At 39.9% G+C, this 27,408-nt stretch overlaps 1 protein-coding gene across 32 annotated transcripts in view; it reads right to left on the bottom strand.

The window, feature by feature from the left end:
- The window catches only part of REPS2 (RALBP1 associated Eps domain containing 2), a 247,577-nt gene that overhangs the window by 147,345 nt on the left and 72,824 nt on the right, over positions 1 to 27,408 (bottom strand). For 29 of the 32 annotated variants that reach the window (XR_011535896.1, XR_011535895.1, XR_011535897.1 and 26 more), the window contains one exon: positions 621 to 744. The exons of the other annotated variants lie outside the window; for them this stretch is intronic. Coding sequence is in view for 25 of the 29 variants with exons in the window: in XM_070604194.1 (XP_070460295.1) it covers positions 621 to 744 (124 nt within the window). In the remaining 4 variants the exon portion in view is untranslated. The remainder of the gene's footprint in view (positions 1 to 620; positions 745 to 27,408) is intronic. 32 annotated transcript variants of the gene reach the window in all.

Genomic DNA, 27,408 nt, shown 5'->3' with positions numbered 1-27,408 from the left:
GTTTAAGTTGCAGAAAGTGCTCAAGTATACAGTGGGTTGTGGCAGGGACGGCAAGATAAGAAAATGTTAAATCAAAACTTTGAGAAGATGCCTAAATTTTGGTAGCCCCACAGTACTTAATAATCATCAGAATAGTGCTTCAGGAATTGGGGAATTAAAGGATGACCACATGTAATATGACTGGCAGAGACAGGGGAGAGAGAAAAGGGGAAGTTTCACTCAAACTCTCCCAATTACCCATCCCCTTGTCCCTAACAGAGCCTTAAATGACATTATAGATTGTGCAAGTAAAAATTAAACTGAATCTTATTATTTTGCCACAGGCTCTAGAATTCTCATTCCCATTGCTTTCTGCTAAGAACAAAATCTATTTTAACTGCAAGTCAGCTAAAAGGAACTAATCTCAAGCCATTCTCTGAATTTTTTTCCCCATTTAAAAAAGAAACAAGAAACCAAGATACCTGCTAAGTTTTCTTATTTTACTTTACAGAAGAGTTGGAGAAGCAAGGAGAAATTCCACAAATGCTTATAGAACAGGCCTTAAACCCATAAAAATGGTTCTCATAAACAAGAAATCTGTCATGGACAAAAAAAAAAACGTGTAAATGGGAGATACTTACCACATTTAATACTCTCTATCCGCACAGGGAGGCCAGATTGTGCTGCAGCAATTAATTTCAAGGCAACGTAAAACTGTGTCGGACCAAAATAACCAACTCGCTTGGCACCACACAGTTCTGTGATCTGAAAACAGACATGAAAAACAATGCTAAAAACGTCATTTCATGACAGGAAAATGAGACAAGATATATTATGAAATCTCAAGGATTTCACAGTGTAGCTAACCAAAAGTCCCTGGAGAAACTATGTGTACACACTGGTCGCTTTCTTTTTCCTCCAGTTTACAGGGAGGTTTTCAATTCGGATAATTAAATTCTACCTACTCGTGATGTTTCAGGACTGAGTGATTATTCCTCCTATCTCAAAGACAAAAATAAAAGTGACAAAGGATGGCTGTTACTCTTCTTACAAAAGAAAATGACTTTTTCAGGGGGTGGATTCTAATGTACAAAGTCTACAAAGTCACTGGGGTGAAAAGAGAACAGATTAGTCATTACCACTACTTGTGGATTATCCTAGTTGATCGAAATTAAAAGTGAATTATTTTCAAAGTTCTCAGGCAAAATGATTTGCTAAGCATTAAAATTACATCTTGAGTGCCCACTTCAGAGAAACAAAAAAGAAATACTATACACACAAATATTTTCAACATACTGCAATCTTTCATTTGCAGACCTTAAACTAACACATATCCTATTGGTAGTTTAATAACAAATTAAACATTCAATGACTTTTTAAAAGTTATTTCAAAATAATAGATATTTGAAAGTTCAAATAATAGTAAGTGGGGGTGAAGAACTAAAAAGCACCCCTCACTTTCTATGCCCCAGAGGAAAACACTATATTCTTCTAGAAATGTTCTATGCATATATATATAGCAGACACCTGTGTTTTTCCTGTTGTCTATTCAATACTTTATACAAATAGAATACCATATATTATTTTGCAACTTGTTTTTCATTTAGCACTATCCCTTGAATATTTTTCTCTATCGGCACAGTTAAAATTACCTCATTGTTTTAACAATTGCCTAGTATTCTGCTCTAGAGATACACCATGGGTTTTTTTTTTTAATTAGCTGGTCCTTATGGATGGGCTTTTAGATTTCCAATAACTAAACACCAGAAGTGCTTTCAAAACAAACTATAAATAGCCATTAATTAATCTTAAGAAAATTCCTATAAAAATTCAACTTGGATGTCAGCAAAAAATGGCGGACTAAGGGCCTCTAAAATTCTCTCTTCCATCAAAGCAATGATAAAATTGACTAAAATGGACAGAACTCTGGAAATTAACCAAAGGCTTGCAGCAATCCAGGGAGTGTTTATTCAAGAAAAACAGCTGAATCTCAGGAAGAACAGTGGGCTTTGTGGCATTTTAATTAGCCTTATTCCCATTCTCCTCCACCAAAACTCAGGGTATATTCACTGCATTGCAGGCATCGCCAGTCTGCACTCACATGAGAAAAGCAGCCTGGCAGCGAAGGGAGGGGGCAGGACAGGGCTGAGATTCTTGGCTGTGTAGATTAGTGTTTTTCATAAAACTGGGGTAGATGTCAGCCATTACTTCTTCAAATATCTTTCTGTCCCTCTCTCTCTCTCTCTTCTCCTCTGGTACTTCTGGTATTTCCAGCAGCCCACAGTCCATCTCTCCTAGCCCTAGTCTAGGAGCTGGGGTTGACGGGGTGGGAACCCTGTCTTCTTGGTTGTTCCCACCAAAAATAAAGTTTTCACCATACCAAATCAGCGGGAGAAGGGAGGGGAGCAAGTAGAGGCTCAAATGCTGCAGATTCACTGTTCTCACCAAGATTTAGTAGATGTTCTTGAATAAGTGTTTCTCCATTTGCTATATGTCCTCAGGTCAATTTCCGGAGACTTTAAATGATTATTTTTTATAATTTTTACCAGTTAAGAGGTTGTTTCACTGGAGAGAGGGTCTGCTGAGTTTCTCACACTGCCATTCCAAAAGTCTTAAGCCTCCCCAGATTCATTCTTGAATGGAGAAGCAACAGGATGTTATGGTAAAGACAACAGCCCTTGGAGTAAATGACTTGGGTGCAAATTCTGGCCCTAGCACTAACCAGCTGTTTGTATAACCTAAGGCAAGTTACTTAACTCTTGTGCCTCAGTCTCCCCATAAGTGTAAATGGGGATAAAACTGCTTACCTCCTGAGGGCTAAAGTAGCAGTGCTGACAATAGCGTCCATACAATAAATGCACCACTGTCTACTTTATTGGTCTTATTTTTTCCCCCACTCCAGCTGCATATTAGAAAAACCTGAGGAGCTTTTGAAATATACAGATACCTAGGCCCCACCCCCAAAGATTCTGCTTTAATTGGCCAGTGGTGTGGCCCAGGCACAGGTATTTCTGCAAAGCTCTCAGGGTAATTCTAATGTGCAACCAAGGTTGAGAATCACTGCTCTTTGAGTGATCTCATTCTCTCTCCAGGCTTCAGTTACCACCCAAATACTAATATCACCAAATCACTCTCTCCAAATCTAACATTTCAGACATTTCAGGAACTTTTCCAAAACCCTACTGGACATCTCTACATGAACACCCTAAGCCATCTCAGACATGGTATCAACAAACCTCACTCATTTGCCCCTCCCCACGTATCCCTGAACCTGCTAATCTTTCAGCAGCCCTCACCTCAGTTGATGACATCAACCATTCCATATCCCAAATCAGAAACTTTATCTTCAACACTAACCATATCCAACTGATTCTACCGCAGAACCATTGCCCAAATCAAGGCTATCTTCTCCTTTGCCACTGCCTTAGTTTAATCCTTTCTAATGTCATTTGGCTATTGTGACAGATTTTTTAAATAGAATTCACACATTTAAACATATAGGAACAAATTTCTTGTTTAACTTTTTTCTTTTTTTTACTTTATTCCATTAGTTGTTGTTCTTCTCTCAACAAAAAGGGCAAGCACTGAGAGAGGTAAAGAATCCGAGTGTGACTTTCAGATAATAGTGTCAGTTTTCCTCAAGTAAGCAAGTATGCATCAATACTTATGAGAATCTGTTTCTAGAAGAAATGTTGCTCTTTGAAACTTAAAATTTTTTCCACTAATTTATATATTTAGCTTTTTATTGAAGTATAATATTCATATAGAAAAACATAATACACATACAGAAAAACATACAAATCAAAAGCATACAGCATATAGTTAGATAGGTTTTCATAAACTGAACTACGTAACTAGCACCCAGATCAAGAAATAAAACGTTACAAGCCTTCTAGAAGCCCCCCTTTGCAGCTCATTTCAATCACTACCCACACAACATTTTCCTAACTTCTACTACCACAGATTAGCCTTGCCTGTTTCTGAACTTGATATAAATGTAATCATAGAGTATGTACCCTTATGTCTGACTTCTTTGTTCAATGTTGTTTATGACATTTTTCCAAGTTGTTGAATGAAATTGTGATTCACTCATTTTCATTGTTATTCAGTACTTGTGTGCATATATCACAAATTATCCTTCTGCCACTGGACATCTGGCTGGTTTCCAGTTTGGGTGTATTCTGAATAGTGCTGCTCTAATATTCCAGCACGTCTTGTCAAAATATGTGAAATGGAAAACATTAGAGTGAAATACATTTCTCTTTGGTTTACACCTAGGAGTGGGAATTTCTGGCTTACCAGACATGTTTATGTTCAGCTTTAGCAGACATGGCCACACTGCCACCATCAGTGTTTGAGAATTCAGACTGCTTCACGTCCTTGCCAACACTTGGTATTTTTCAGTTTTTTCATTTCCATCATTCTGATGAGAGTGTGGTAGTATCCCATTGTAGTTTTAGTTTGCATTTTCCTGAGAACCATGAAGTTTAGCACCTTTTCATATGATCATAGGTATTAGGTTCTGAAACTAATACCAACAAGTGGAGGGTGGGTTTCCTACACAGCATCAAGTAATTCTCCTACACAAGCTGAGTGTCTAACAATTCAACTCAATTCTGACACTATCTACCCAGAAATAGCATCAGATTCCATAGGTTGAGGGCTCAGTCCTACAAGACAGCAACTCCACCCACTTGAGACTCCAGTTGCAAGTCTAGGTTGTCACCTATGCTTCTGACCCACTGGCTATAAATCAGAGGTTCCCATGACCCCCTCCTCAGGACCAATTAATGTGCTAGAGCAGCTCAGAGAACTCAGAGAAACACTTTACTTACCTAGATTACCAGTTTATTATAAAAGGATATAACTCAGGAACAGCCAAATGGAAGAGATACATGGGGCAAGGGATGGAGAAAGGGCGAGGAGCTTCCATGCCCTATCCAGGTGCGCCATTCTCCCCAAATCTCCACGTGTTCACCAACCTGGAAGCTCTCCAAATCCTGTCTTTTTGGGGTTTTAGGGAGGTTTCATTACATAATCACGATTGATTAAATCACTGGCCATTGGCGACTGATTCGACCTCTAGCCCCTCTCCCCTTCCCAGAGGTTGGGGGGGAGGGCTTAAAGTTCTAATCCTCTAATCATGAGGTTGGTTCCCTTGGCGAACAGCCCCCATCCTTAGGTTACCTATAGGCTTTCCAAAAGTCACCTCATTAACATAACAAAAGACACCTTTATTGATCTTATCACAGGAAATTCTGAGAGTTTTAGGAGCCTTGTGCCAGGAAGGGGGTCTAGAGCCAAATATATATTTCTTATTATAAATCACAGTAGGCCATTTGCATGTGACTGATTCTCTACTAAGCTAAGTTCCATGAAATAGGGAGACGTGTGTTTGTTCATCAGTTCATTCCTTGCCATATTGTTTGTGCTTAATAAATAGTGGTTGAATAAATAATTTTCCTGAACCAGTCTCTCTTCAGCTCCTCTTCCAATTCTGGATCATCCTCCATAGTGCCTGCATACTCTTCTTTTTAAAAGCTGACAATACTGGGGGCTGGCCCTGTAGCCGAGTGGTTAAGTTCGCGCGCTCCGCTGCAGGCGGCCCAGTGTTTCATTGGTTAGAATCCTGGGTGCGGACATGGCACTGCTCATCAAACCACGCTGAGGCAGCGTCCCACATGCCACAACTAGAAGGACCCACAATGAAGAATATACAACTATGTACTGGGGGGCTTTGGGGAGAAAAAGGAACAAAAAATAAAATCTTTAAAAAAAAAAAAAGCTGACAATACTGTTCTCATGCTTAAAAACATCTCAGCCTGGATCCTCACCACCTCGAGACAAAATCCTATTCTCCTTAGTCTGACATTAAAGTCCCTTCACAACCTGGCCCTGAGCAGCTTCTCTAGTTTCATCCCATGACACACACAATTCTGTAGCTGCATTCAGTTTCTCCCACTTTTCCAAATACATCTTGCCCTTTTATATCTCTGTATCTAGTGCACATGGTGCAAAAGATGGAAAACTAAATAGTCCTGAAGTCAAAGTTGGTTTTCAAGGAAGAAACTAGTTAGTTTTATAACTTTGAGCGATTTGCCCAAAGCCTAATTTCCTTATATGTAAAATAGGAATACTGCCTCCCTCACAGGACTATTGTGAGGAAAAAAAAATTAAATAATGTACTAAATGAACCCAATACAGTGCTTAGCAATGTTCAATAATTGTTGTGTTCCAGCCCACTCACCTAAAACTGGAACATCCTCCCTCCTCACTAGATTTAACTCAAATGGTACTTCTCTGTAGCTCCTTCCCAAGTCCCCAGGCATAGCTTATTTTCCCAGGGTATTCTCAGACTGATGAAGTGTCTATAAATGTCCATCACATGATACACTGTCTTGAATTTGCTTCCAAATACAGGGCGGCGGGGGGGGGGGGGGCGGGTAGTATGGTGAAACAAGCACCACCAAGAGTTGAGAATTGTTGGAGGTGGGTGATGGGTTCATGGGGGTTCATTCTCCTACTCTGTACTTTTGTACTTCTGAAAATCTCCAAACTCAAGCTTTTTAGCATCTATTTCAGCACTTATCACATTATATTATAATTATCTGTTTATCTCTAACTCCCATTAAAATGTTTCCTCTCCAAGGGCAAGAGGTAACTTCCATTCATCTCCTAGCACAAGGATAGCCACCCAGGATACAGTCAATAAATTCTCAATCAAGTGAATGAACCAACTCTCACAAATAAAAAGCAACTGAGTTTTATAATACATCCCTTATTGTGAATAAATTACACAGCTTCAGATACATGCTGGCCTGTACATGAGAGAAAAAAAAACACCAACATCATCAATGTAGTCCAACATCAATACAGCTGCCTTGCAGAATAATTCCTAATATTAAGAAATTGTAATCCTTGATATGTGAATTTAACAACTATATTTCAGTCAGTGTTAACTTAGTATCAAGTTAACCTTCAGTTATCCCTTTACCATAACTACCACATAGAACTAGAAAGCTCTCAACTAAATGTGACTGAAATTGCTGCTAACATATCCACTATGGTACTTTGAGACTAACACCCACATCTGACATTAGTAAACCACCGCATTTACCTTGGAATCTGTCCTTTGGTCGCATACACCACTAGAATCACTGTTCTGTAACCAACGCAGAATATACACACATAAGCAAGGTAAGCCCATAGGTCACTCTTCTTGCTCTTTGTACCCCAAACCTCCAAGAGACGTACTAAGAACTTTCTGAAATACTGAAGCCTCAAGGAAGATGTAATTATAAGCCTTTGGAACTTACATATGGAGCCTCCTAAGCCTGAGACTTTTCAATCCAAAAGGCAGGTTAGTTTTGTAAGGTTTCTTGTTTATCAAGGTTCAACGTTCTAAGTCTAAATTCTCCATGGAAAAGCTCTAAATTGCGGGTACAAATGTTTTAACGCAATCTAAAGAAAATAAGGAGGTGGTTTATCCCAGATACTCAATTAGCAGGAGGTATTTTATATAATTGCTTCTTCAAACAGTCCAAGTTGCCAAGCTTTTCTCAAAATAAAGAAAAAAAATGAATAAATTCCACTCCTCTTCTTTAGTCTAAACCCCAAACCTGGAACACTCTCAGCTGGATCCACCTTAGGTTACACATTGTGCAAATTTCTAATACAGAACAAGAACCTATGGACTAGTGTTTGTTTTCTCAGGTGGAAGGCAAGAGATAAAAAAAAAAAAAACGAATGGATGAAATAAACTTCTTTACAGCTTACAGATGTACACTAAACCATCGGGGGACTGGATACGAATCAGAAAACTTCACCGACCGTTTGGGAGGAACCTGGACAGAGTTCTGGAAGAAGATTGAAGGCCACTAAAATAGCTTCCCTCCTACCTAATTCTGAAAGATTAAGTGACTGTGCTGAGTAATCAGTCCATACACGTTCCAGTTTGCCTGAAATAATACTTTCTTTCCTAGCTGAAATGTAATAAATTTTCAGAACTGTTCAAAGGTCTGAATAAGCTTTTCTCTTTCAAGTATTTTTAAAGACTTCCTTAGAAAGATTTAAAAATTTAAAAAGTCTTGGTGGGAGGGGTTAAAAGAATTCTACAAGAGCACCAGTAGACTCGTATTTTCTATTCTCTCTCCACTGCAGCTGACCAAGTTCAGACTCTTTGCTCTCCCTCAACTGCTTCAAGTCCTGCCCCGAGACTCATGCAACTTCACACACCATCTTCCACATTCCCTCCATGACATCTTATTAAAACAAGCTCACCTCCAACTCAAATAGGCTTCTAGGACTCCTCATTCTCAGACTCCTGAGCAGGGTTTTTGAGGCCCTCCCATCTGGCCCAAAACTACCTTTCTGAGAACCCTGTGCCTATTTCCTCCCAACCCTGCATCTAAGGCTTCAGCCACTCCAGATGCTAACCAGTCTCTCAACACATGAGGGCCATTCAGGCCTCTGGGCAGCTGGTGTGTCCCCTGCCTGGAAGCTGGATTTCTCCCCACTTCTTTACCCTCCAGGCTTCTTCTTCAAATCACCCTAAGACCAACCTTATCTTTGAAACCTTAGTCAATTCCATATGATTTTCTGCATTCCCGTAACACTTTTCACTAGCTTTCTATCATATCACTAGCCATGTAATATAGCAAAATAGATATTTTGGTCATTGTATCCACTGTACCCCATATTTCTTTCCCCTACCCACCAAGTGCCCAGTACAAGGGAAGAGTATATCATTTGTATCCCCGAGGACTCATAGTTTATGATGCTTGCTATATATTCTGTTGCTCAATCAATGTTTGTTGAATTAGTTTTCACAGCCTGTAGTAGGAGAATCGTTCTTCTTTCTCTCATCTTGTAATTACTTTTACAAGTGACTGCTAAATTCACTTTAGTCATCTTATACTATATAGCCATAAGAGTTCTGCAGGAATATAATAGAATATTAACTTCTCTGTTCCTCTCAGCTCAGCCAGGAGGGACTGGTTAGGGTGAAAGCATGAGGAAAGGCCTCCACCATGCTTTATCCTGGCCCTCTGCCTTGTAGCTCAGAACACATCAGTGGCGCTCTAGCCACTCAGTGCTCCAGAGATTCACTGTAGGCTTCTTCCTCTGAGCCTCCTTCTATTCAGCACACCCCCAGGGGATGTCAGCCCCCAAGTAGGCACCCTCAACAACAGAAATATAGAGGACAATTTGAAGTACATGCTTACAAGTTGTACCTCAGCCTCTCAGGAAACAGTTGAAGAGTCAGGTCAACTATCCTAGCTTTTCCCTTCCTATTCATTTATACCTTCTAAAAATCACAAGGGACTTTCAGTCCAGAGGGACCTGGGTGAGCCACTCAAGAAAATATGAACCCTCAAATCCAATTACCCAACATTAGGTACCACAGTACATGCCTAAACCAAACCACCACACTGTTAAAGAGCAGAGAGACATTCAGTGCTTAAGCGTGATTTCAGAGAAGCCTACTAACACCTGAAAGTACTTATTAGTTTAAACTGTATTAGGCACCTCCCCATTGAAAGCACTGTGCTCAGTACTATGCTAGGAAGTGAGCAGCACTAAACAAAACAACTTATTTTCTTTCTCTCTCTCTCTTTCTCTCTCCTCCCTTCCTTTCTCCCTCCCTCCTTCACCCCTAAATACTTTATTATTCACCTCCCAAGAACAGGGATATTCTCCTACACCATCCCACCATCACCACACCTCAGGAAATCAACATTAATAATATTGTCATACAACATACAGTCCATACTCACATTTCCTCAATTTTCTTAAAAACGGCCTAAAAAACTGGATTTTCTTTTTCCAATACAAGATTTAATTAATGTTCATGCATTACATTTTTATCTTATGTCTCCTTAGTCTTCCCCTAATCTAGAACAATCCTCCTCGATTCTTCATGACACTGAATCCTTTCAAGAGTTCAGCGAAGTTGTCCTGCAGAATGTTCCACGTTTTGGATTTGTCTGTTTCCTTGTGATAACATTCATGTCCAACATTTCTGGCAAGAACACTCACACAGGTGATACTGTGATATAGTAAAAGGTACACATCAGTGAAGGGCACATAATGTTAGAACATCCCACCACTGATTACCAAGCTTGGCAATTTGGTTACGGTGTTGACTGCCAGATCTCTCCATTCCAAAAACATGTTTTCACATGGTACTTTGAGACCATATGAATATTCCATCCCCTGACAAATGGGCTTTTGAATCTGTTAAATACTAATTCTAAGTAAGTCTAACTAAACTACATCAGCATCTACAGAACTGGAACCATAATGCAAAACCACAACAAAGATGGGGATATTTATTCCATAAGATAGGTGTCACTACCTCCAGTTTATGCACAAATAAACACCAGAACTCAAAAAGTTAAGTGATGTGTTCAAGGTCACAAGTTCAGAACCAGTACTCAAACCTGCATGTGCCTGGGTCCAAACCTCATGATCTTTCCATTACATCAGGGGTTGGAAAACTAATGTTCATGGACCAAATTTGGCCCACTGCCTGGTTTTGTATGGCCCATGAACTGAGAATGGTTTCTACACATGAACACTTGCAATCAATTTGATAAGGAATACTCTGAATTCCATTAGGTAAAATGTTATCCCAAAAAACAAGAATTCCATGCTTCTTACTAGTAGACCTGTATTACCAAAAAACTGTACTCAATTATTATTATATTTTGAATTTTACCAATAAAAAGTTTGTGTAAGTTTGTTTTCTCGCTTGTTATATAAATACCTAAATAATACCCTCAATTTTGCCTCTTGGCCTACAAAGCCTGAAATATTTACTAACAGGCCCTTTGCAGAACGGGTTACCAACCCCTGCATAACAAAACATTGCCTCCATGAGTTATACTTTATATCCTTGCGAAGACCCTCAACAGCCACACAGAAAGGATATTTTCTGGAAATAATCGGCTACACTAAGTAAATGCCAACTTAAAGAGTGAACACTTCGTTGGAAAAACATACCAGTATTCACCTCCATTTTCCACCCATTTCTATATATTTCTTTAAAATTTTAAGAAGCTTTTGAACAAGGGCTTCCTACATTACTATAAACTTCCAAACAACCAATTAGAGCAATTCGATGCCATATTTCAGATATGAGCAAAATCTATGCAATAGTTCCCAAGCCAAAAAATAAGATTTTGCTTTTATTTTTTTCAGCCTTATTGAGGTATAATTGACAAATAAAATTGTAAGATATTTAAAGTGCAGAACACGATGATTTGATATACGTATACATTGTGAAAGGATTCCCACAATTTAGTTAGTTAACACATTTATCACCTCACATATTTAACTTTTTTTTTTTTTTGGTGAGAACACAAGTTCTACTCTCTTAGCAAATTTCAATTATACCATTCAGTATTATCAACTATCGTCACCATGTTAGACATTAGATCCTCAGACCGTATTCATCTCACAGCTCAAAGTTTGTATCCTCTTACCAGCATCTTCCCTATTTCCCCCACCCCCTAGCTCCCCTGGCAAGCACCAGTCTACCCTGTTTCTATGAGTTCAACTTTTTTCTTTTTTAAATTCCACATATAAGTGATATCATGAAGTATTTGTCTTTCTCTGTCTGATTTCACTTATTTGCTTTTTATTTTTAAAGAGAAAAGGTGTTATAAATCTTCATAACCATTCTTTAAAAGCATCCTTATGCATTTGTGAACACACAATGATCCAAGATTTCCCAACATGTAAGCTACTCTCAAGCTGCAAATCAATTTTAGAAGCTACATTATCTTTCCGATCCCCTAAGATGTCATTTAATTTAGGACTAGAGAGCCTATAATAAATTGTAGGCCAAATCCAGCCCAGATGCTAAATACAGGCTGTATTGGCAGAGGTTAAGGCCCAGATCTCGTGTGTCAGCATTCCTGGCCCAAGGCCCAAAACTCAGCCCAGAAGCGGGGAAGACCCTATCACTCTGGCTCAGATGGGATCTGAACAGGGAAAAGAGTCTGGGCAAAAAATCAGGAACTTGTACATTGCTAGTGGAAGCACAGATAGGTATAACATCCAAAGACCATTTGGCAACATCCGTAAAAATTACAGTCAACCTTTTGATCTAGCAATTCTACCTCTAGGAATTTATATTCCATTTTACACAAGCAAAATGACATATGTACAAGGTCATTCAATAGGTATCATCTAAGATACAGGCTGGAAAACACCTAGAGGTCCACCATCTAAAATATTAATCAATTGTGGTTCGTCACACAATAGAATTCTAGGCAGCTCTAGTGGGTATTTGTCACATCTGTGATTACCCATCATCTTTTGAAGTCTTTCTCATCTGGAGAAATGTCTCATATTACAAGTCCCACCTCCCAGCTTGAAAGCTGAGAATCAAATTCGTAGGCTCCTTTACAGCTAAATTGCAAACGTGACCAAGTCTCCACTGATCAGACATAGTCACACAAAATTTTGCTTTAGAAGTGAGAAATGTAAGGAAAGAGGCTCTGTTCAGAGCTGCTACCTTGGCAGGTGGGAAGCTACAGTAGCTACAAGCTTGCCTCCCTGGCACAGGACAGTGCTGAAAGCAGGTTGCAGTCAAATCAAATCCCTGCTCTCTGCTCCTCAGTGCAGGCAAGAAAACAGTGGCTTCCACTTAATACCAGTACTACACGTGGCTTGGGCTTTGTTTCTGGAAAGTCAGATGCTGGCCTGTTCCTCCAGCCCTCCAAACGATTCTATGAGCTACCTAACATCCTAATCCCTTTCTGGCCTAACCGTCTAGAGTAGATTTGGTTGTCTGCCACAAAAAACACCAACTAAAAAAGAATGAGGAAGCTCTTTGTGTACTGATATGGAAAGATCATCAGGTTAAACTGCTGAAAAGAAAAAAGCAAGGTGCACAACAGTGGGACAGGAGGTATTTGTTTTCTTTTCTTTTCTTTTCTTGGTGAGGAAGATTGGCCCTGAGATAACATCTGTTGCCAATCTTCCCTTTTTTGTTCTCCCCAAAACCCCAGTACATAGTTGTACATCCTAGTTGTAAGTCATTCTAGTTTTTCTATGTGGGATGCCGCCACAGCATGGCTTGATGAGTGGTGTATAAGTCCACACCCAGGATCTGAACCATCAAACCCCTGGCCACCAAAGTGGAGTGCACGAACTTAACCACTCGGCCACGGGGCCAACCTAGAGGTATTTCTTTTAAAAGGGAGTTGCCTATAGACGCATTTACTTAGGTATCCATACACTATCTCTGGAAGTGGAAGCTAACAAACTTGGCTGCCAGCTGCCTCCAGGGAAGAGAACAAGGTGGTGGGGGCACAGGGATAGGGAAGAGTTTACTGTGTTTTCACTTTGTACCTTTTGAAATTGGAATCATGTGGTATTACCTATTTAAAAATGAATTTAGAAAAGTTGTACAGAGACAGGGCCTAACTCCACGTCAGCAAGAAATATCATAGATGTACCCCAAAACATTCCCCTCCCACCTGCTCTCAGTGCAATTTCAAAACAAAGTGCCCAGCTGGACAAAGCTGCAACAGTCCTCACTCACCGAGACTGGATTTAACACACACACACACACACACACACACACACACACATATAGAGTGCTCTTTCCTCTAAGTTGCCAACATAGAACAAGGCAGCAGCTTGCTTTATAAAAACTAGTTATCTTCGTCAAAAGTAGCTCTGTCTAGCTGGGTGATCCTGCGGAAGGTACCTGACCTCCCTTGGTCTCAAGTCTCATCTGGAATGAAGAAGTCAGACTAGATAGAACGCAAGACTTTTTCTAGACACAAAAATTCTATAAAAAGGAATTCTATGGGTGAAAGCTACAACTATGGTCTGAACCTCTCCCTGGGGCACTTACCACCTCTATTTTGTATTATGCTTCTCAGTATACCCACTACATCCCCCTACAAGGCTATAAGTCTCTTGAGGGTAAACCCTGCTTTTTTAAAATCATCCTTGCCTTACCCACAGCACCCATCCCACTGATTTCCACTGGGAAGGCTTACAGAATAAATTAAATACGCCTAGCGAGTTTTAACTCTTTCATTGCACTAAGAGAACCCCTATGCATGTTGTTTTGTCCTTTTGAATTGTGACTTATGTGAATACATCAACCTATTCAAATAACATTTAAGTTTTAAAGGATCAGACCTACCTGATCCCAGGATAGCAAGAACCAAAGGTGAATTCAAGTAAGTCATTTTGTAATCACCTGCTTCCGAGCAAGCAAAGTCAAAGAGAAATACAACATACTCTTCCAGAACTTCGAAATTACTTAGGTTTTTGTTTGTTTTGCGGAAGGGGAAACATTTTTGTATTAAAACATGGAAATATTAAGGAGTTGAACATGAAATTAGTATGGTTCTTAAAGAATTAAAAAATTCTACACTCAGGCTAGTTGTTTTGGTTTTTGCACAATGGATTAGCACATATAGGTTCAACAGAGTGATTCTATAGATTTTATCATGCACCTAGATTGTCTTTTGGAATGAGGAAGGATTATAAGTAGTGAGGGCATTTGATGACAATGATTTATTATTATGACTTTTGTAAGCTAGGCCTTCTTTCACAAGCCAATGCCACAAGTTTCAAGCTGCCCCGCCAGCTGCACACGTGTGGGCATGCATCTCAGGGTCAGAAGTTCCTCAGGGCTGGAACCTGCCTGGGAGAAACCGAGAGCCAGCAACTCAATGTGAGGAGAGGGGAAGAGTGCAATGGGTGGACCACCGAGATACGAAGGAAGCATCCTCCCCACCAAAAGAAGACAGTCACTGTGATGTAGAACAGTTTAGGGGGAAAAAAGAGTAGAATAAACAGTAAGAACTAACATTTACTGAAGGCAGACTGTGTGCCAGGCACTGTCTTAAATGCCAGGAACTGATGAGATGAAGGAAACACACACACACACACACACGCAGTATTGAGACTAGAACTGAATTAAAATGCAATTACAGCTCAGATTACAAAAGAAAATTCATTTTAGGATTCTGGCCCAGGTTTCTAGGCTCTGCACATCACAGAATTTTGTACAGCTGGAGGCAGCAAAATCTCAGGTGATCACAGATGCACTGCCAGGATTATATAAAGCATTACTGGTTCTGGCAACTCAGACTTATCTTAGCAGCCAAAGGATTCGCTTCTCAGACAATTTGTTCACTGACATTTTTAGTGCTTTTCAAAAATAAAATTAAAGGTTGGGGTTATTTGGTATTTTTATATGTTTGTTTATTTCAGTCCAGTCTATATTTTATCTTTTATTTTATATACACATGCACTCACACACGTTTCTTTTTTAAAGAAACTAGCACCTTAGTGAGAGGAATAGAGCAAGCCAGGACATCTCATGTAAGTGGAACATCCATGTATTATACACAGATGCTCAAAATGCTTTCAGAGGGAATGAACAAATGGAAGTTCAGTCTCAGATCACACTGAAGTTCTCACTCTCCAGCCTAAACCTAGACAAATTGGAACCCTCCAGCACAGAGTTAAACTCACACAAGAAACAGCAGTTTTTGATGGGGTAAGCAATCTGACTTCATTAGTTGGGTTTCTTTGTCGAATTCCTAGTGAAGATCCTATCCAATTGTTAAAATAACAAACATCCCTCTTGCTTTGCCTCCTTGACATTCAGGCAGCCTCCCTCTGAGGAGGCTGGCCACCCCCAAAGCGGGCTACTGCAGGGCACTGAAGCTGAAGATGGCCCCTCCCTGCTCATGACTGTTCTCCTCCCCACAGCAGGGCCTCATGACAGCCAGCACATTCAGCCTCCCTGCATCATCATGGAAAATACAGGTGGATTTAAAGGGCTTCGGCTCAACCAGCTGGAACCCAGCCCCAAGTCCTTCTTGCTATTGGTCCTACTGTGACCTAATGACCACATTATATTGGCCTCTTTAGATGACCAAATCCCCTTTCTATGCATCAGCTATAAACATCCCATCCTCTTTCCTCTCTAGCTTAACAGACACCCAACATTTATGGCCTGGCCTTGCTCTTACCTGTCTATCCTTGTCCTGCACCTCACCCCCAGCTACCCGCTGACACTTCCCTTGTACCCAAACCCCCAAACTTTCCCTTCTCTTAGATTTCCTGCCAATGAGCTGTGCTTGCCAGGAGGGACATCCCTAGGACTCAGGTGGATTGCCTCCTACCTTGAATTACCTATAGACACCGTTCCATTGGCCCAGATAGACTTTGGATTGCCTGATCTGATACAATCCACTCATCCGCCCTACACTGGCAGCCCCACCACAATGGATGAGCTGAGATCTAGGTCCTGACTTCTCCCAAGACATTCTATCTCAAGTACAATCCACTCTCACAAGCCATACCTAGAGATTTGACAAGTTATAGATACCTGACATAGAAAGAACAGTCCTTGTCTTCAAAGGGTTTATACATCTGTTATAGGCTGAATATTCATGTCCTTCCAAAATCCACAGGTTGAAATCCTACCCCCAATGTGATGGCATTAGGGGGTGGGACCTTTGGTAGGTGATTAGTATTAGATGAGGTCGTGAGGGTGAAGCCCTCATGAATGGGATTAGTGCCCTTCTAGACTCACAAGGGAGCTTGCTTCCTCTCTCTGCTCTGTGCCACGTGAGGAAACAGCAAGAAGTTGGTAATCTGCAACCTGGAAGAAAGAGAGCCATCACCAGAACCTGACCATGCTGGTGCCCTGACCTTGGGCTTCCAACTTCTATAATTGTGAGAATAACTTTCTGTTGTTTATAAGTCACTCAGTTTATGGTATTTTGTTACAGCAGCCTGAGCTAAGACATAATCTGACTGGGCTGTGTGTATCTAAGAAGTTTGAGAAAAAGGATCAACATTTCTCAAACACCTACTACACACTCTCCAGGTGCTATGCTTTTCTCTTTATATGTATTATTTCTAATATTTAATCCTATATGGATGGTTTTGCAGATAGATATGTCAGGGTTCAGAAAGGTTATTAGAGAAATTCCAGAAAATAAGAAACCACCTGAATTGAAAGATCTTGCTGCCCAACAAATTATAAATGTCATGTTAACCAAATTCACTGCACAAATAGGCAACTTTCTGTATTCACTAAGATACCATTCATTCAGTTCTCTTAGGTTGCACGCTATGGCAGTGAATGGAGTCTCTTTGGGTCAACCAACAGAAAGACACATACTGTTTGTAGCTTGGCAGCCAGAGAGACATGCAAATTAGGTCCCATTACTTCCTGGCCTTCCAAATAGCCATCAGCACACATCTGTGAGAGAGGGAGCAGGTGTAAAGGGTACAGCCTCAGAACTGAGTATTTTCTCTCAGCAGAACCAAGGAATGAACAAAGCTGGCTTCATCATAACCGCACTGTAACCAACTGAGCTAACCAGAGTACAGAACAGAAACTCATGAACATTTGCCATTTTTCTCTTGGCTGCCCAGTAGCAGAATCCCTCACCAATGTTTATGAAATTTTCCACCTGCTTTCAGCTACATAAGCTAAAAATGTCAGATACTCACTTTCCTGATTTCTTCTCAATCAGGATATGGGCACAGGATCCAAGCTTGACCAGATACACCACACGGGTATTTCTATCCGTAAAGAGTGATGCGAAGCAACAAGAATAGAGATTATTGTATTCTGGTAACAGCAGCACCAGTTCCCAGGGGCAGCAGAGATGCTGAGCCCCAGGCCCGACATCCAGCATAGGCAACGTGCAGAGTAGCTGGAAGCATCCAATATTCACTAGTTACAGTTCCAGCATCCTCACCAGACCAATGCTGTGGTATGATATGGCTGTAGTTCTGGCAGTGCTGCCCTTTAGCTGTGCATTTTTCAAGTCTTTTTCCCAGCTTTCCTAGAGAAAGACTAAGCTTCCCAATATCCTGCCAACTCTTTTCCACAGGTAATTTCTGTTACTAACGGGATTGTGTCACTAAGAGTCCTGGGTGTTAATAGAGGCCAGCAGTGAGCCTTGATTGGTCCAGAGCATCCAAATTTGGCTGTATCAATTATCTATTGCTGCATAACAAACCACCTCAAGACGTTAGTGCCTTAAAACAACATTTATTTAGTTCATAATTCTGGAGGTCAGCAATTTGGGCTGAGCTCAGCTGGGCAATTATGCTGATCTGGCTCAGACTCCGCTGACCTCAGGTGGGGCTCACTTATGCTTCCACAGTTGGCTCTTGAGTTGACTGGGCACCTCTATTCTCCTCCACCTGGCCTCTCATCCTCCAGCAGGTGAGCCTGAGCTTTTTCACATGGTGGCAGAGTTCCAAAAGGAGCAAGAAATGAAGCTGACGTGCTTCTTCAGGCCTAGACTTAAAACTTGCACAAGGTTACTTCTGCCATATACTATGGTCAAACCAAGACACAAAGAATGGAGACACAGACTCTACCTCTTGACGGAAGGTGTTGCAAAGTATTGGGGGTATTTTGCAATCTACTATACCTGACTGTTTGATAAACAGCACAATAGGGAAGTTGTCACAATAGCGATAACCCTAAGGATTCCCACTTATTAGAAGTGCTTATATCCAGAATCTGTAATCCCTCCACCACTTCCATTAACCACAACCAATGCCAGCCACTGATTCGACAATAGCTAAATAGAAGCAATAAACGCCAGTGCTGAGCCTGCCAACTCCACAGCCTGTAAACAGTTTCGTACAGGGCAGGCCTCTTAGATCTCCTCTACTGCAGGGCATACTAAAGATTATCCAACACCAGCTCTTTGATTTTGGGCCTTTCTTTTTTTGAACCTCAGCTTTCCTCCCCCACAGGTCAAAAACAACATTTTCTGCATATGAAAAAATGGGTAGTTTGATAACTTCAGGCATAGGACTAGTTAATATCCCTAAGTTACAGAAAAACCTACTATAACTTTAAGGGAATCTAAAAAAGCTCTGCTCTGAATTGTTTATTAGGATCTTGAAGAAGTTTAAACATATCCTCTTCGAAGAGCCACTCAAATTGGAAGACCCCACAAACTGAAATGATGTTTCCCTGACAACTGTTTAACTGAGATAGGGCTCTTGCAGGAAGTCTCCATGGAAACCAACCAGTCCTTGTATCTACCATTTTACCTTATACTTTGGCTGGCATTCAAGCACATCAAACCAGCAACAAAAATGTAAGGAAGATAGAAGGGCTTTGGAGCAATGAAGAATGTCTTTGTATGGTACAGTGAGATTTTTCCAGGAAAAAGGTGGCATATTCAGTCCAAACATCTCAGGACTCAGATTAAGAACCCTCTGCATGCCTAACACATTTTTAAAACTACCCCAAAAAGAAGTTTTAAAACAGTGCACTGGTTTCCCTAGGGCCAAATCAAGGTGTCAGCAGGGTTGGTTCCTTCCGAGGGATCTGAGGTAAAATCTGTTCCATGCCTCTCTCCTAGCTTCTGGTAGTCCCAGAAGTTCCTTGGCTTTTAAATGTACCACTCCAATCTTCATCTTCACATGGCATTCTCCCTGTGGGTCTGTGTCTTCATATGACCCTCTTCTTACAAGGACACCAGTTGTATTGGATTAGAGGCCTACCCCACACCAGTCTGACCCCATCTTAACTTGATTACATCTGAAAAGACTCTATTTCCAAATAAGGTCACATTCCAAGGTACTTGGGGTTAGGACTTCAACACATATTTTGGAGGGGACAAAACTCAACTCATAACACACAGCTTTTATATAAAGTATTTGATTTTACCTACTCACTAAGTGTTTGTTAAAGCAAACTGATAGTTCCATTTAGTGTGTGGCTTAATTAAAACAGAAGATTCAGGGGCCAGCCTCGTGGCATAGTGGTTAAGTTCACACGCTCTGCTTTGGTGGCCCAGGGTTCACACGTTCGGATCCCGGGCACAGACCTAGCACTGCTCATCAAGCCACGCTGTGGTGGCATCCCACACAAAATAGAGAAAGACTGGCACAGAAGTTAGCTCAGCGACAATCTTCCTCAAGCAAAAAGAGGAAGATTGGCAACAGATGTTAGCTCAGGGCCAATCTTACTCACAAAAAAAAGAGAAGGAGGTTCATACTTGGTCACATAGCCACAGCTAGCTACAATGAAATCTAAGCAGTGCAAGTTTTACTCTGGGCAGCCATGTGCCCAGCTCAAAACTGGAGTTTCTACTGCAAAAGAGAAGGGAATAAACATCAAGGGACAACTAGAAATCTCTATCACATAGGCAAAGAAAAAAAAATCACTCAGGAGAAACAAATCTAGTGTCCAGATACTCTGGCCCTTAGGTGAGAACCCACTAAAAAATGAGATCATAAAAGTTAACAGTGCTTGGAAATGACCTTGGAACTAAAATGAAGAAACTATTTTGTGTCTAACAGAAAACCAGAGGCAAAAGGCACTCAAAGGGCTTACAGTGAATAGCATTCCAGATTAGAAGCACTTGAGGAAAAAAGTCAATCATATACTCACATGCAGGAACTCACACGGACCCACATGGCACCATTTCAGAACAAAATTAGGCCAGAACTTAGAACACAGCTAAGTATACATTATTTAGTATTTATATTTGTGATTCTTCTGACTCTGTTCCTTTTAGATCCTGTTTTTTAAAATTAAACTTTATATTTTGAGATAAATGTAGATTCACATGCAGTTGTAAGAAATGATACAGAGAGATCCTGTGTAACCTTTACCCAGTTTCCCCTCAATGGTAACATCCTGCAAAACTATACTGTAATATCACAACCAGGATGCTGACATCGATACAGTCAAGATAAAGAACATTTCCATTACCACAAGGATCCTTCATGCCGCCCTTTTACATCAATCACTTCCCTCCTGCCCCTACCCCCTCAACCCCTGGGAACCAATAATCTGTTCTCCATGTCTATAATTTTGTCATTTAAAGAACATTATATAAATGGAATCATATAGTATGTAACCATTTGGGATTGGCTTTTTTCACTCAGCATAATTCTCTGGAGATCCATCCAGGCTGCTGCATGTATCAATAGTTCATTCTTTTTTATTGCTGAGTAGTATTCCATAGTATGGATATACCAATTTGTTAACCATTCACTCATTGAAGGACATCTGTATCATTTCCCATTATAGGCTATTATGAATAAAGCGACTATAACCATTCATGTACAAGTTTTTGTGTGAACGTAAATCTTCATTTCTCTGGAATAAATGCCCAGGAGTACAACTGCTCGGTCACAAATGGTAGTTTCATATTTAGTGTTTTTAAGAAACTGTCAAACTTTTCCAGAGAGGCTAGATCATTGTACATTTCCATCAGCAAGGTATGAGTACTCCTGTTTCTCTGCAGTATTTGGTGATGTCACTATTTTTTATTTTAGCTATTCTGATAGGTATGTTAGTGATACCTCATTTGGCTTTAATTTGCATTTCCCTAATGGCTAAGAATGTTAAACATCTTTTCATGTGTTTATTTGTCATCTGTATATCCTCTTCAGTAAAATGTCTCTTCATTTCTTTTGCTCATTTTCTAATTGGATTGTTTGGTGGTTTTTTATTTATTTTTTTTTCCCCAAAGCCCCCTGGTACATAGTTGTGTATTTTTAGTTGTGGGTCCTTCTAGTTGCGGCATGTGGGATGCCGCCTCAGCATGGTTTGACAAGCGGTGCCATGTTCACGCCCAGGATCCGAACTGGTGAAGCCCTGGGCCGCTGAAGCGGAGTGCGCAAACTTAACCGCTTGGCCACAAGGCCGGCCCCTGGATTGTTTGGTTTTTTACTGTTGAGTTTTGAGAGGTTTTTTTAATATATTGCAGATAATCCTTTGTCACATATGTGGTTTGCAAATATTTTCTCCCACTCTTTAGCTTGTCTCCTAACAAGGTGTTTCTCAGAGTAAAAGTTTTTAATTTTGATGAAATCCATTTTATCATTTTTCCTTGCATGGATCATACTTTTGGTATTAAGTCTAATAACTCTTTGCCTAGCTCTAGTTCCCAAAGATTTTCTATCTTTTTTTTAAAAGTAATAGTTTTATGTTTTACATTTAAGTTTGTGATCCATTTTGAGGGATTTTTTTTTTGTATTAGATGTGAGATTTATGTCAAGGCTCATTTTTTTTGCCTACTGATGTTCAACTGATCCAGCACCATTTGTTGAAAAGGCTATCTTTCCTCCTCCATTTAACTGCTTTTGCAATTTTGTCAAAAATCAATTGGGCATATTTCTGTGGGTCTATCTCTACGTTCTTTGTTCTGTTCCACTGATCTATGTCTCTATTCCTCCATCAATACCACACCATCTTGATTACTGTAGTTATATAAGTCTTGAAATCAGGCAGACTGATTCCACCTAGTTTATTCTTCTTTTTCAAAATTGTTTTAGTTATTCTAGTTCCCTTGCCCTTCCATATAAATTTTAGAATAAAATCTATTAATATCTGTATCTAATAAAATCTATATCTATAAAAAAATCTTGCTGGGATGTTTTTGTAAGAATTTTGTTAAACTTGCATATCAATTTGGGGAGAACTGACATCTTTATTATGTTGAGTCCTCTGATCCATGAACATGGTACATCTCTCCATTTAAAATCTAGATCTTCTTTGATTTCTTTCATCAGTGTTGTGTAGTTTTCAGTGTACAAGTCCTGTGCATGCTTTGTTAGATTTAAACCTATTTTTCGAGCAATTGTAAATGTCACTGTAATTTTGGTGTTCACGTATTCATTGCTAGTATATAGAAACAATATAGAAATTGCTACAATATAGAAATACAACTAACTTTTGTATGTTTATATTGTATTCTGTGACTTTGCTGAACTCATTTATTAGTTCTAGGAGTTATTTTGTGTATTCTTTGGGATTTATATGCAGACAATCATGTCATCTACAAATACAGTTTCATTTCTTCCTTTCTGATCTGTACAACTTTTATTTTCTTGCCTTATTACACTGCCTAGAATTTCTAGCACAATGTTGAAAAAGAGAGATGGGAGCAGACATCCTTGCCTTGAAAACGAACCCAGACAGAACCTCAGAGATGTAACAAGAAGTGAAGGGAAAACAAAGTAGTAATTATGTAATTTAGATAAATCTAAATTAGGAGTTGGCAAACTGAGGTCTGTAACCCAAATTGGTCTGCTGCCTGTTTTTGTAAATAAAGTTTTACTGGAACATGGGCATGCACAATCATTTACCTATTATCTATGGCTGCTTTGGTGCTACAACAGTGGAGTTGAGTAGTTGTGACAAAGACCCTATGGCCCACAAAAGCTAAAATATTTACCATCTGACCCTCTATAGAAAAAGTTTGCTGAACCCTGATCTAAATAAACAATGCTGGCATAAAATAATAATGTCTGGTAGAATTTAACATATAGCACTAAAATATAAGGTAAAAATAACGTAAGTTGGGAGAAGGGAAAAGTGGAGTTAAAGATCCTTGCATTGTCCAGGAAAAAGATAAACATTAATGGTAATAATTTTTTACCAAAACATCCCCTAAACACATCCTCTTAGGTTCAGAAGGTAGAAAAACCTCTATCTCTTCTCATTCCATTGTTTTTCAGTCAAATCAAAGTAGTATCACTCACCCACTAGTATCATTGGGCAGCAAGATGCTACATGTCCATAATAAACCCACCCTTAAAATATCTGTAAGGATACTCACCAGTTCCAATCCACCATCCCCATGCTTTTCACTACTAGGGTGATCAACCATCCTGGCCTGCCTGGGACTGAGGGGGTTCCCAGGATGTAGAATTTTCATTGGTAAAACTGAGAAAGTCCAAATTGGTCAACCTACTTCCAGCTCCAATGGCCCATACTAGTGAAATGGACTGCGTGAGGCATGACTAGTTCTTCTCTTTTCCATTCACTTCTAGTACCCCAGCGAGCAGGTAACCAAGTGGAACTCATTAAAGTCAAGCACACGGCATCATCTAGAGATACCACCTGTAATTGCTCCCAAGTGATGTCTTTGAAACAACAAACTTCTTGGCTCCTCAAAGGTACAGTGTGGCAACAAGTTAACTGAAATAGAAGAACTCATGGATATCTTGTCAGGCTCTGTTTTCTCACTTTCTAGATCCCAGTGTCTTGCTAAAAGATACCAGTATGTAGCACAGAAACAAAATTTATTTTAATCTAAGAGAATTGGGAAACTTCCAAAGAGCACTGACCTGAAAAATCTTGACAGAGCAGAGGAAATTGATTTTCTACCAAAGCCATGCAGAGGATTAGACTCAGATTTAGGCCAATAAAAGATTTACATTCCATCCAAGTCCCAATATAACATGATGCACAGATGAAAACATACTCATGAGCTGACATAGCTGACACACATTAGAAAGTCCAAAGTAAAAGTCATCTCTTAAGAATGCTAGTCCCAAAGGTAAAAACACAATATATAAGTTGCATAAAAACATCTGTAATGAATCACAGTATAATCAGTCTTTCAAATAGATTTTCATAATTAATTTTTATTCTCATCCTGGTCCCTTTTCAAAATGATTGCCCACAAAACCTCAGGATCAGAAAGTAGCATCAGTTATGCATTTGATAATGATCAAAAAATTCCTAAAATTGATAATGGATATCTGAAAATTACGAAAACCTCCAGCTTCCCAAATTTCAAATACTAGACAACTACTCAAGCTCCATGCCACCACCCATGCAGACAATTGTGAAACCTCATTTTTAGTATAACCTCTACTAATTATGGTAAGATCCTCTGTACACAGCTACACTTGGAACCCAAAGTAGTATTGGTAACTAGTTTGACCGTGATTGACCTGGGCACCTACACTGGGCAGTGTGCAATGAGAAGACAGGTCTGTCCATCAGGTGGCCACCTATTCTGGCTTCAGTGAAAATTAAAATTTAAGCTGCCTCTTTCACAATGCTACTCATTTTTCAAATTTTCTTCAAATGCTTAATTTTTTTTCAACTTCATATGTCTAAGAAAATATCATGCACAGGATGTCAAGTGAACAGATAAAGGCAAGAAAAGCTATCACTGTGTAAATGAAGCATGACATTGGGACAGTAGAGTCAAGAATGAAAGTAAGTGAGCCGGCCTCTGTGGAGAATTGGTCATATCCAACTGAACACAATTTTGAAAGAAATAGGAAAATACTTAAAGGAGGCAAAAGGCTCTAGGCCAATGCAATCAACAGTGGTTAAAAGTGATGGGTTGATTCCTGAGGTGGAAACATTTTTGATTTCATGGTTGCATGATTAGACACAGTAAATCCATACACTGCTGTAGCCAGTCAAGGCCCTTCTTTTATTCCCCAAAGCTCAAACCAAGTGTAATAAACAAAAGTATAGTTAAATCGCTTCAGGAAGAGTATCCGTTAATATCTTCAAGTTTCAGGAAAACCTAATTCAACCTTAAAGATATATAGAAAAACTCAGTTCTGAATTTGTTTAAACAAATCCCCTTTCCAAGAGCCACTTGAATTGATGGGCACCACAAGCTAACTGGAAAGGGATGTTCCCAGCAATAGCTGGATGAAGAAAGAAGGGCTCATGCAAGAAGTCTCCATGGAAACCACCCAGTCTTTGAATCTACCATTTCTCTTATACTTTGGCTGTCATTCAAGCACATCAAATCAGCAATAAAAACGTGAGGAAGTTGGAAGGGCTTTGGAAAATGAAGAATTCAGTGTTCAGTGGAGGGAGATTTTCCAGAAAAAAAAGCAAGCACCAGCAGTCCAAACTTCTCAGGACTCAAAGAGGCCTCTGCTAGTTCAGACCATTAAAATACAAATCTCCCAAATGAAGTATTTGCAACATAGCTTTTATATTAGGTACTTGATTTTTCCCATTCACCAAATGTTTATAAAAGCAAATTTATGCTTTCATTTACATTGTGAATGACTTGGGTATTTTAAAGTATGAAATACTGGTTTGGAATTTTAGAGTATGAAAATGAAATGCAATTTATAATTTTGCAACTATGGGAAATAAGGATCCTACATATGTAGTAACCAGCCTTCAAGATGGCCCCCAATGATCTCCACTTCCTGCTATTCACAATGCCCTTGCATAGCCCTTTCCCACATTGTATCAGGGTTGTCTGTGTGACCAACAGAATAAGGGAGAAGTGATGATATGTGACTTCTGAGGTGTGGACATAAAAGATACTGTTGGCTTCTGTCTTGTTATCTCTCTCAGATCTCTCACTCTGGGGGAGGCGAGCTGCCATGTCATGAAGACAGAAGCAGACCTAAGGAGAGGCCCAGGTGGTAAGGAACTGAGGCCTCCTGTCAACAGCCACGTGAGTGAGCCATCGTGAAAGCAGATCCTCCATCTCCAATCAGGCCTTCGGATGACTAGCTCTGGATGACAATTTGACTGCAACCTCAAGAGAGATCCTGAGCCAGAACCACCCAGCTTAGCTTCTCCTGGATTCCCGATTCTCAGAAATTGTGTGAGATGATAAATGTTTGTTGTTTTAAAGTGCTAAGTTTTGAGGTAATTTGTTACGCAGCAATAGATTACTACCACACATAATTGCTATCACTCAGGCATTGCCTTCCTTCCTTTATGTTGAAACCAATGCTAAAGAGGGAGTATAACACTGTAGAAAGAACAGGGTTCTGCAGGCAAACATATTTGCGTCAAATCCTAGACCCACCACCTACAAGCAGTGTGGTCTCGGTGAAATTAACTCCAGTGCCTCAATTTCTTCATCTACAACAAAACGGAGGTGGGAATATCAATTTCAGGGTATTTTTATAAAATCAAAGTATATATAAAGAACCTAGTACCAAATAAGCATTTAATGTTAGTTTCCTCCCTTTTTTAAGGGGTAAATGATTCTGTTAAAATTGAGACAATTTATAAACACAACTACAATTAAAATAAACTACTGAACCCTAGGGAAGTTGGAAAAGATCCCTTTTCCCATAGACACAAGGGAAGAAGACAGAGCTATTGCCAGGGTCTGCCACATAATTACAAAAACAAGGAGGCTACCCTGTGTGCTAAGTGTTATATTTAATTTATTCCATTTAATCTTTTTTCAACACCTCTGCATTACTCAGGGTAAACTACGTTTAAAGCAGGGTTTCTCAACCTCAGCACTACTGACTTTTGGGCCAGATAATTCTTTGTTGTGAGGACTGTCCTGTGCACTATAGGAATATTTAGTGCATCTACCTACTACATGCCAATAGCAGCTTCCTCAGTTGTGATAAAGAAAAAATGTCTCCAGACATTGCCAAATGTCTCAGGGTGGGGAGTGCAAAACCACTCCGATTGAGGACCACTGTGCTAAAGTATCAAATAGTCACCAAATCTTAATGGCTTAAACTAACTTTTTTTTCCTTGCTCACGCTACAAAGTCTATTGGGTATTAGGGCCCTACCCAACATCATTTTCATTCTGGTACCCAAGCTGATGAAGCTATGTCTATCTGGAACACCAATGGTCGTCATGGCAGAAGGGACAAGAGACATGCCAAATCACATGCTAGCTCTTAA

Source organism: Equus przewalskii, chromosome X, assembly GCF_037783145.1.
Source record: "Equus przewalskii isolate Varuska chromosome X, EquPr2, whole genome shotgun sequence".
NCBI classification, from domain to species: domain Eukaryota; kingdom Metazoa; phylum Chordata; class Mammalia; order Perissodactyla; family Equidae; genus Equus; species Equus przewalskii.
Note: the sequence above shows the minus strand (reverse complement) of the source record. Positions and strands in the feature narration are given on the sequence as shown.